At 35.6% G+C, this 12,424-nt stretch overlaps 1 protein-coding gene across 8 annotated transcripts in view; it reads left to right on the forward strand.

The window, feature by feature from the left end:
• Bili (FERM domain-containing protein 8 Bili) overlaps nt 1-3,264 on the forward strand; it is a 530,804-nt gene extending 527,540 nt beyond the window's left edge. For all 8 annotated transcript variants that reach the window (XM_070113041.1, XM_070113037.1, XM_070113039.1 and 5 more), the window contains one exon: nt 3,018-3,264. In XM_070113041.1, the coding sequence (XP_069969142.1) occupies nt 3,018-3,145 (128 nt within the window). In that variant the 3' untranslated portion in view covers nt 3,146-3,264. The remainder of the gene's footprint in view (nt 1-3,017) is intronic.
• The last annotated feature ends 9,160 nt before the right edge of the window (nt 3,265-12,424 follow it).

Raw genomic sequence — 12,424 nt, forward strand, 5'->3', positions numbered from 1 at the left:
CTACAAAGCCACACGGTACGTCGTACGACTACCACCAAAGCCACAAACTTCCAACACTCTGCAAAAAAGCAAAAAGTTAAGTCTTTGTTTGCGCCAGGCAAGGAGAAGCAAGCATCGGCGTACGTGGACTTATGAATGTATGTGTGATTTTCACATTTGTTTATATACGCATCAATAAGGGAATATTCAATAAACCTAAACATACATATGAACATATTTTCTTGAAATATTCTAATTATTGCAGTGAGTAAAATATGCTATTTAAGTAACTGAATTGAATAAAGAAAAATTAAAATTAAAATTTATGATTTACCGGATTCGAACGTAAGCGTAACTTCACACTTACGACCTGAGCCACCGCAAAATTGAGTAATCGGTCGCTTTATTGTTATCATTTGCCTATAAGATATTGTTCACGCAACGGACATATTATATATACGTTGAAGAATTTATCTATTAATTACTTATTTTATTTTAAATTCTGCGGCTTTAACCAATAATCCTCAATGATTTTTTGGTAATATGAAAATGTAAATCAGCATTCGCATACATCATGTGAGAACAAATATTTGTGTCTATTTATAGCCTTTTCCCCGTTTTGGTCATTGCGTGGTGTATTTCTAAAGTTTCGAAGTTGTATTTTTCGATGTTCCCTCTTGTGCAAACTTCAAATTAGTACTTTTTTAACATTTTTCTATATTATTTCATAACATTCTCTGGTCGAAGCGTCGGCCAAAAAAAAATGTTGTTTCCATAACATTTGTAGAAAATTTGTGAAGTTCAGTATGGAAAAATTAAAAAGTGGAACCTTGGATGCTCCTCAAATAGGGCAATCAAAGAAAAATACAGATTTTTACTTCATTTTGATCGGTCAATTTGTATGGCAGCTATATGCAAAAGCGATCCGATCTAAACAATTTGTTTGGAGATTATACTGTTGACTTGGACAACAATAAATAAATAAACCAGTAAGGAATGCCTAAGCTCGGCTGTAACCTAACGGTTCATACACTTCCAACTTGCCTGGATCAAAGCCGGGGAAATACCCAGTGGCGTAGCAAGGAGGGGGGTAAAATATATCCAAGATATACGTTCAGTCAATTTTACTAAGATATCTTCCGTATTTGCCGATACATGGGAAAATCTTTCTATTGAGTAAATGAGATACGGATATATTTTTATCAAAGAAATATTTTCCTCGAATTTCAATAACATATCTCTAAGACTTACCGATAATTTCGGCAAGAAGTTAGCCATAGCACTGGGGTTCACATATTCGGTATCTGAGAGCTTGAATCGGCAAAATTATTTGGACAAGGTGGTGCACCTCAAAGGCATTATTCATGCAAAGTTGTAACCCGATACATTCTTTGATCCTTGATTTGCACAGTGGAAAGTGGAAGAATCAGACGGATTTTAAAATTGTGTTATATGAGAAGTAGGCATGGTTGTAGTCCAATTTCTCCAATTTTTCCAATTTTCGCTGAAACATAGGAATGTCAATGGTATTATATACCAATTTGGTTGATATCGGTTGATTAGCTCCTAAGATGTGGGTTTTCACCGAAATGTGGGCGGAGCCAAGCCCAACTCCAATTTGAACCCCGGCTCCTATAAGGCCCTCTTGTATCATACTAGGTGTAAAATTTAATTTTCACAATGTCGGTAGGGGTGCTTAAGAGATTTGTTTTGAGCGAAATTGGTTGTTGTAATTTAAATACCATCTGCGAAGTTGTCCTCACTTTTTTGCCAAGGAACAAGTGTACCAAGTCTCATTAGGATATCTCACGGTTACATTTTTAATTTCGCCTCATTATCCTAATCATTTCTATATAAGTATTGTAGTTATATAGAAATCTAGTTTGATTAGTTTTAGGGGATACAAATAGCCGTTAGATGAACAAAACTATTATGCTCTGTAGCAACACGTTGCAAGAGAATAAAAAGGCATGCCGAATTTCGTGAAGATATCTTATCAAGTGCAAAAGTTTTCTATACAGAACTTGATTTTTAACGTTCAGTTTGTAGAGTGCTTGGGGATAAAAACATGTGAAAATTTTCAGATAGATATCAAAAAACTAAGGGACTACTTTCGCGTATGTACAGACAGCAGGAAAGATCAAACCAAATCGTTACGCTATATTTTTTCGGGTCTCCGACGTTTCCTTCTGGGTGTTACAGAAAACTTAATACACCTTTAGTTTGCCACGAAGTTTGTAACACCCGATCTGGGTCGGCCTTTCCGTCTACATACGCGAACTAGTCACTAGTTTAGGGTATAAAAAAGATATCCAAAATCCATATTATATAAGTATATTGGGCAAAAAAACCACTGTAGACCAGTGCAATTGAGCATAAACTCACTTATCATTTTTGTAGAAATTGTTGTTCAATATTTTGCATAATACAAACTTTTGTTAATAATTGAACGTGTAAAGTTCATATTTCAGCAGTTATTAATTTATTTAATTTAAATTATTTATTTATGTTACATTTTTTTTTTTCTTCGTTCTCTGAAAAACTGGTCGATAGACACCTCTAAGAAAGGCTCTCCAAGTATGAGTTCATATTTCGATTTATGGGTTTATTAGATCATTTTAAATTGCAAAGCTCATAATCTTGTAGGAAATTTTCTGCTCTACAAAAATAGGATGTATAATTTTTCGATTAAGTTAAGCGTTTACGAGATATTTATCGTCAAACATCAATGTCTATCAAAGGAACACCCAAAAAAAAAAAACAAAAAAGCGAAAAAAAGACCATTTATAGAGCATACTATTTCCTACAAAATCTATGAAACGAGAATTTTTCAAACAGTTGCAATTAAGAGCTCATACTTGGAGAGCCTTTCTTAGAGGGCGCCTCTATCTATGGACCAATTTTTCAGAGTACGAAGCTACAAAAAAAAAACTTTTTTTTTTACTCACCCTAATGTACATTCATTTATATTTTCTTTAAATGTTTATATTAAATGACATTATAAGTAATAAAATGGAATTACATGCATTTCATTACAGAGCCTTATCCCATTCAAAACAATGGCAATGGAGTTCTTTGCAATAAATTATGGAGACTAACCTTAGCGACATTTGATGAAGAAGGCCGTTGTATCGGACAAACTGGGTCATTATCTATTAGTTATTAATCAAGCCGATTAAAAATTTAAATAACTGCAGTCCCATACTTTAACAAATATGTACTTTTATTATAATACGTATATTTACATATATATAAAGGTATGTTATAGAACTAAGAGACCAAAAATACGAATTTCACTATTATAGGTATATGAGTATGAGAGAAAGATGAAAGATTCAACGGACTCCCTAATCCCTATCAACGTTAAATAAAACGGCGGACAAATTTATATTGGAATATAGGAGTTAGGGGAACCAATGCTTCAATATTTGGCACTAAACCACATATTCGAAAATATATAAGCTATATATAATATATGGGGCTGGACCAATAACTAGCTCCATTGTGAAAAATGTGCATTTAATTTCACTGAAATATACATAAAGATCGTTATGGTGTTCATTTCGCGTTTTAGCTGAGTACACTGTCGAAACTTGTTGCAAGATAGTGTAGTAGATTTGTCCACCTTTATATTTAATAATATTTTGTTTTACAATATACATCTACATTGCGCAAATACTGTCCTTGCGCAGGAAATAGTTTAAATCGGGTCAAAACTTCTCATATATCTAATAAAGGAATTTTAAACTTACGTTAGATTTTATATGATGTGTATATTATATGATGTATATCGGTTACTCTGTGAGGTATCTTAAAGAAACTCGGGGAGCGTTTTGGTAACAATACGTGCATGTCGTGATGCCTAAAATGGATAAAATCGGGTCAACATTACTTCTTGCTTCCATATACCTGACATACGAATTTCAAATTTCCAGTAGACCGTAAATCTATTTTATGTCCGTCAATGAGTGAGTTATCTTCATAAAATTGTGTGGAAACATGAACTTGAGCATACTTGAGTAATGTCAAAAATGCTTACATAACATAAAGTTCGGTTGTACCCACATTAAGCCCTTTCTTACTAGTTTTATATACCACTTAATATTAAAATTAACCTCCATTTCAGGGTTATCGATTTATTATAACCAAAAGAAAAAACGTTAATTTCGATGTAGCTATATGCTATAGTGATCGAATCTGAACTCTTCGGTGATTATAGCGTTGTTTTCAGTAATAATCCAATAATTGTCGGAATAATATAATATAATAGTTTCGTATTTTCCACAATATAACACACAAGTATCTGTTTATAGACAATGCAACAGGGCAAACTCTGCAGAGAGCTCAGACCTTGCCTTGGCCACAATATACACTTGGTCTAGCTCCTATAACTCCATTATTATGAATACCTATGATGTGTTTCTATTTATTTAAGAATTATTTAGTAACAGAACACGTCTGTTCTTGACGGCAGCGCAATCCAGAAGACGGAAGTTACGTTTTACAAAATGCTCAGGCTAACACTAAGTGCTGCCAACTATGAACACTGAAATTTAGTGTTGTACAACTTTACGTTCATATCGCATCCCCCTTCTTAATTATAGACTAATTTATTTCTACTTTTTTCTAAAATCAGGAGGTGTGAAACGAGTTACCTGTGCGATCGGCTGCTTCTACGAATAGGGTTGTTTGAAGTCTGATCTTCTGCAACGTTTTCCTCTAATTGCGATGGTGCACAGTTTTGGTCATCAAAATGAAATACTTATTTGGATATACTCGCCTTGCAACGTAGCCGTTTCTGAATGTTTGGATGTCGATTCAGGTACTGATATCCATTGATATGACGGTATTGTTTTCAATCGGATGAATTATAATTCCTTTGTTCCACTTTTCTCCTTTCGCGCAGTTTCTAGCATACACTAGTTCATTCGGTTGAAATTTGTGTGTGTTTACGATTTTTGATTTTGACTCTGTTGGTGTCTCGAAAAGTTGAGTTAACATGGTACGAATTGAACGACCATGGAGAAGCTCAGCAAAATATTTGACTTCGGCGCATCTGATGGATTGACCTTCGTTGATATATTTTCGAACTGCGGTTTTAAATGTTTGAACAAAACGCTCCGTGAGTCCATTGGATGCTGGATGAAACGGTACAGTTGCTATGTGTACAATACCATGTAACTTGCAAAATTGTTGAAATGCGTCGGATGTTAGCTGAGGTCCATTATCACTAACTATGGTAGTATATTGGGAAAACCTTCAATGGCAAAAATTGATTTTAAAAATTGAATAGTATCATATGTTGTAGTTGAAGATAGCTTTGTCATGAATGGAAATTGCGAATAAGCGTCTATGCATATAAGCCACATAGAATCGAATATCGGGCCAGCAAAGTCGATATGGACGCGTTCCCATGGTGCTTTTGCAAACTAAGATATTGACGTATAGAAGCTGGCTTGTCAATTTTACAAATTTCACATTGACGTGTCACTGTTGCTGTGTCGTCATCGATGTTTGGCCACCAAACGTGATGTCGTGCTAATTGCTTCATTCGTACTGTTCTCCAATGTCCATCATGTAAGAGTCCTAGAATTTTTTGCTGTAATGATTTTGAAATAACAATGCGTTTTACGTTTGCGTGTAAGCAGAGAAGATTGTTGTGAAGAGTTAAAGCTAATCTCCGATGAAAATATGGTCGAATTTCTATATAACCTGGGGACAGTTGTGTAGGCCAACCGGTTTTAACATAATTTTAAGTTTTACGTTGCACTTCGTCCCGTTCTGCGTGCTTACGAATAATATTAGCATTTATCCGATATAAGTATTGGTGGAACAATATTGCTAATCCTTCTTTTTCAATTTGACTATATTTAAGTTGATGCTTAATATGTGCGAGAGAACGACTCTGAAGCCAAAAGATGAGACGTCGGTTGCTAACGTAATTGGTAATTGCTCATTGAAATGCGCTAACTGCGTATCATTAATTATATGTAATTTAAGAGCTTTAAAAGCTTGTTGCTGTTCTAAGGCCCATGGAAAATGTACATTTTTGCGGCGTAGCTTATTTAGTGAAGTGGCTAACTGAGAAAAATTTGGAATGAAGTTGTAATAGTAATTAACTTTACCTACAAAAGCTTCAAGTTGCGTTATATTCATAGGTTGTTTCTTTTGATTAACTGCTTGAATGCCTGAATAATCTGGAAGGATTCCCTTAGCGCTTACTCTTCTACCCAAGTACTTAATTTCTTCCTTCAAAAAGAAACATTTTTCCCTTTTGCACTTGATACCTTTGTCGTCGAGTATTTTGATTACTTGTTCCACTCGTTTTACATGTTCTTGCAATGATGGTGCGGTTATAACAATGTCAAATAATTACCACATCCTTCTATACCATTAAGGAGTTGTTCAAGATAGCGCTGGAATATTGCGGGTGCGCTGGCAATATCATAGGGAAGTCGTTGATACTGGAACAATCCAATTGTATTGACTACCATTACTTGTTTGCAATCTTCATCCAACTCCATCTGTAAACAAGCATCTTTTAAATCTAATTTAAAAAAATGTGTACCGTGTCGTATTGTATGCATAAGTGACTCTCGTGTTGGCAATGGATATTGCTCAATATCTACTCACCTAGTTTTGGTGCTAAGACAATTGGTGACGCCCAGTTACTGAATTTAACTGGTTTCCAAATTCCGGTATTAATACTCGTAAGCCTATCTGCTTTCTCACGAAATTTTGAAATTTGAGCGAATGGTATTTGTCTGCTTTAATAAAATTTGGGCTTGGCAATAGCTACGTATACTTGCTTGAAAAGTTTTTATCACGCCGGCATTTGTACTGTCAAAAATTGTTTTGTATTTACTGTATACATCTTCAATTTGTTTCGAATAATCACCTATATCAATTACGTTGCCAATTTGCGTAATTTCAAACCCGAATTCTTTAAATAAATCTAGCCCAAATATATTGTTAGCACTTTCTACATATGCTACTATTAAAACAATGCTTTTTTGCTTGTTTGCACACTTGCAATTCACCCAATATTGGAATAGGCTGCTGTCCAAATGCATATAATGTTATTGTACACTTTACTAATTTCGGTCTGTTCAATATATTAGGTAAAGTAAAAAGTTCGTTCGGTTTTGATTTTTCAAAAGATGATAAATTTGTGTACATTTGTCCGATTTAAGTCAACTATGCGCCGTTTTGTTCATAAACTTGTTGCCAACGAGATGCCAACTTCATTATACCCCTCTCGTAGAAGACTGCGGAGAGCCAATTTTCATAGACCTCTCTTGAGGCCAACTTCTCACCATTAAGCGCGTTCGCCATGGATAGGAAAAGATGGTAATCACTTGGTGCCAGGTCCGCACTATAAGGTGGGTGCATTAGAACCTCCCATCCGAGCTCCAGGAGTTTCTGGCGAGTCACCAAAGACGTGTGTGGCCTGGCGTTGTCCTGATGGAATACATTTCGGCCTCTGTTGATCAAAGATGGCCTCTTCAGGATGAGTGCTGCCTTCAAGCGGCCGAATTGAGCGTTTGGCCATAGGGGAGCAGCTCGCAGTAGATGATTCCTTGCCCATCCCACCAAACACACAGCAAAACCTTCTTGGCCGTCAATCAGGTCTTGGCCACCATCTGGGCCGCTTCCCCGAGCTTTGACCACGACCGTTTGCGCTCGATGTTGTCATAAGTGACCCATTTTTTATCGCCAGTCACAATCTGCTTCAGAAACGGGTCAATTTTGTTGCGATTCTGCAGCGACTTGCAGATGGAAATTCGGTCCATCATGTTTTTTGCGTTAGTTCGTGTGACACCCAAACATCGAGCTTGGTTTCGAATCCAAGGTTATGCAAATGGTTCCAAACTGTTTTCTGGCTTATCTTTAGTTCCTCAGCAATTAAATAAGTGCTCACGTGACGGTCTGTTTCCACTATTTCCATGATTTTATCGCAATTTTCGACGACAGGCCTCCCGACGGGTGGTGCATCTTTGACATCGAAATTACCGGAACGGAACCTAGCAAATCACTTTTGTGCTACACGTTCGTTTACAGTATCGGGCCCATAAACTAAATTAATGTTTTCAGCCGCTTTGGCTACTTTTTCGCTTTGATCGAAAAAAAATTGTAATATATAGCGAATTTTCTCTTTGTTGGTGTCCATCTTTGACGAGCGCTCACAACGAACTGAGTAAATTAATCGAAAAACTGTCAAGTGTTTAGCGCGAATAAACACGTTTTCAGCGCCGTATAGTATGACATGATGCGACACGTAACACTAGTACTATGGACAATAACGCCATCTCTTAGATAAAAACCGAACTACCTTTTTACTTGACCTAATATTATACGTTTGTGAATTGATTATTGAAACGGTTTCGCCCGAATCTAACTGAAATTGTATTACTTTGTTAGAGATTTCTAAATTGATACATTTTTTATTTGTTTCAACTTGTACTATGTCCGTTACAATGTTCACTGCATCCAATGTACCAATATGTTGTTCATTTTCTTGTTTGTTTTGATTCCATTTTTGCTTAGGAATCGTTGTGCTTTTACTAATACGTCTGCTCTGATTTGACATACAAACTACAGCAATGTGTCCTTTTTTGGCACATTTATTACGATTTGCTTTACGAAATCTACACTGTTCTCTATTGTGCAAAAAGCCACAACCTGTACACGACTTCAATGTCATTTGTTTCATTGCGTTTTTATTTACTTTCTGTTATCTTTTCATTTGGTTTTCACCTGTTTTCTCCCAATCTTTTCGTGACTGCATTTCTGCATCCTGCATCGTGGATGAACTCGTATTCTCTTTGATGATTGCTACTGTTTTTGTTGTTGTTTCGTTTGTTTCGGCTATTAAGAGCACATCTTCTAGTGACGGTTGTAATTTTTGAAGAGCGGCTGTGCGGATGTATGTATGGGGTGTTAAGTATGATTTGATCGCGAATGATTTCATCTACAAAGTTTGCTGAACAGTTCTTAGCGGAACAATTAAATTTACACTCCCTTGCAATTCCACGAAGTTCTGCAACCCAATCACGGTGAGTTTGCGTATGCTTCATATCTCGCTTAAAAAGTGCATAACGTGCTGCGACTACATTACGTTTCGACTGAAAATGTTCCGTTAATTTGTCGTCAACTGGATGTATGTTTGCGATTGCAGGATTGCAAAGCCCAATAAATTGTTTAAAAGTTCGAACAATTCCATACCGACCCATGATAGGAAAAAACGATTTTTGCTTGACTGGATTGCTTACCGAATAGGCCATAAAATATTGAGAAAGTTGTTTCAGGTAGGATTCCCAATTTTGATGGTCTTTATTAAATGCGTGAAGGGTGGAACCACTGTTGCTTCTCCTATGCGGTTAGAACTGTCAGCGTTGTACATGGATTGCTGAATTGACTGCATCCCCTGATTTTGCTGTTCGAGCAACGATGCTGCGAATCTTTGCTGCTGCTGCACTAACTCTTGTATAAGGCTGTCGTTTGTCATTTTGACGTTTTTACACTGTAACACTTTCTTTAAGAATAAAATGGGTCAGATTATGATTTTATGTATGTTTAAATCCTCGTCGCCAGTAAATATTGTGTTTCCATTTATTTAAGAATTATTTAATAACAGAACACGTCTGTTCTTGACGGCAGCGCAATCCAGAGGACGGAAGTTGCGTTTTACAAAATGCTCAGGCTAACACTCAGTACTGCTAACTATGAACACTGAAATTTAGTGTTTACAACTTTACGTTCATATCAACTTATATGGTTGACTTTTTCTTCTTAGACTCAATACCGTATATTAAAGGTGGTCACTATGGTCGAGTTTATATCGCACTTTTCTTCATGGATTACAAATTAGGAAAAAGGTACGCCCTTTCCTATAGCACAAATGGAAAAGTTACCATGACTTGTGCTAATAATGTTGATTCCCTTATATACATACTTGTACATATACGTCATAAACAAAATGTACTAATGAAGCTAAATGAGTAAAAAGGTCATCTCATGTGTGTTGAATAAGGAGCTGTAACTGTAAACGCGTTTTCCTCAAAACTGTGTTCATTTCTCTATCCTCCTCGATTCCTCCATCATATCCTCAATGCATGGAATGAACTATTTTTAATCAAAAATCCCAAATGCGAGCTCATTTTTTCTAGGCGGTGGTGTTCAGAACGTTGTAACTTATGTTCTAAACAATGTTTTTAATAAGATTAATAAATGATAATAAACTTAAAGTATCTATTTACTGGTCGTAACGGTTGTGTGTATCACCTAAAAATAAGATTATTATATTATTAGATATATATACGAGTATATATATAAAAAATCAGGATGACGAAGCGAGTTAGTGACTGTCTGTCTGTCGGTCCGTGCAGGCGGTAACTTGAATAAAAATTGAGGTATCTTGATGAAAAGTATTCCTTGGCTCCCAAGGGGTTGTAATTGCAGATGGGCAGAATCAAACCATTATCAGGCCATAAAGCGCCATAACTAAGCTTCACAATAAGATGCAAGACTGTTATGCCCACTCCGTATACCGGTTGTGTTGAAAACTACTAAGAGAACGATAAACGTATGAATGAATGCGTCAGAGACATAAAATTTTACATGCGACATGGTACGCGAGGGCTTAATAGGAGTCGGAGTCAAAATAGTGCGAAGTGCGTGGTATCGCATAATTTTAAACCATGTCTCGGTCTGGACCTGCTGGTTACTTTTATATGTTACAGTGCGAAAATGGGCGACATCAGACTACAACCACCACTACTTCCCATATAACAAAAATTTAAATTCCATCTGATTCATTGACTTTCAAGAATACAAATCAATAAATGTATCGGGATAAAACCTTGTACGCATAGTGCTCTTAAGATGTGTGACTTTCTCAAAATAGAACTACAACTGTTGCAGCCCCCAAATACCGAAAATGTGGGAAGTGCGGATAAAACCATTTCCTGATAACAGTATTCCCATAAATCAAAAATGGGTTCAATCGGATCAATACTTCCCTTGGCCTCCATATACTGAATAAAAGGATTTTCGAACTTCTAGTTGACTTTATACCTCATTTATCGGCCAATGTGTGGGTTATCTTATTGAAATTTGGAGAGCGTGAGTTATATGAATAACAACATAAAATTACGTTATTCATTCAAATCGATCTTAAGACTAACATACGACAAAAATCACGCTACATTCTGACTGTGGATAGGTAGTTTATTTCTAAATGTATAACTAAATATAGAATGTAATATGCGCGTATGTGTGTGAATTCAAAACAGGTTTTGAGAGTCTACATATAATCGGAGAATGTTAATGAATAGAGAAGGCGCAAATGTTAAATAAAATCTTTTTGTGTACTAATTTGTAATATAAAAATATAACTTCGAAAAAGAAAAATACACCACGCAATATGCGAAATGCTATAAATAGACACAACGAATATTCCTAAATGAAAAATCGTTGCGCATACCTATTTAGATTTATGTTTTCAATTTCTATGATATGACAAAATTTATAATTGTGAAAAGTCTTCTGAATTAAAAAGCTGTATTACCGGTAAAAACCCCAGAGCTCATAATAAAGTAAACATTTAATAGGCAATTTTTCCGACTTATGTATGTGCGCTGCGTAGCAATTGCACTATGGCTAAAGCGGCCCCGGTTCAACTTTTGTGGTGGCTTAGGTCGTAAGCGTGAAGGAGTTAAGCTCAATCCGAATACGAGCATATACGTTCGAATCCTACAAGGCATGAAACTTAAATTATATATAATTTTTTATTTTATTAATTGGAATCTAAGCATATCTCATATAAATGATGATATATAAATATTATATCTAAATTATATTACTTTATTAGCATATTTTACTTGCTGAGATAATTAAAATATTTCAAAGAAATATGTTCATATGTTTAGCTTTATCGAATATTTCGTTATAATGCGTATTTACATAAATGTAATAATCACACATACACATACGCTGTTGCTTGCTTCTTCTTGCCCCGTACAAACAATGACTTTTGTCTACACTTTTTGCGAAAAGCAAGTTGAACGATCGCAGGCAAGAAGGGGGTTGCGGCGCACTGCCACATAATTATTTCAGATGGTTTTTATTAATCGAATTTATTTTAAAAACGATTGTAGATATGAATTTATTTGTATTTTTCAATACAAATTAAGCAACATATTAATATTATATATTATGAATCCTCACTTGACACGCCTCTGCGCATGGTGGCAAGCCAACGAAATAACGGCGAGTTCGCGCGGACATTGTATTGTTGAAAAAAACCAAATGACGACTTTGTCGAAAAATATACATTTATACATACATACATATGAGCTCGCATACATATTGACACCAAATTGTGACAAAATTTGTTCAATCGACCATTTTACGACAATTTTACGGCTATGTTGTCTCGTTTGCC

The sequence above is a fragment of the Bactrocera oleae genome, chromosome 2, assembly GCF_042242935.1.
Source record: "Bactrocera oleae isolate idBacOlea1 chromosome 2, idBacOlea1, whole genome shotgun sequence".
In the NCBI taxonomy this organism is placed as follows: Eukaryota; Metazoa; Arthropoda; class Insecta; order Diptera; family Tephritidae; genus Bactrocera; species Bactrocera oleae.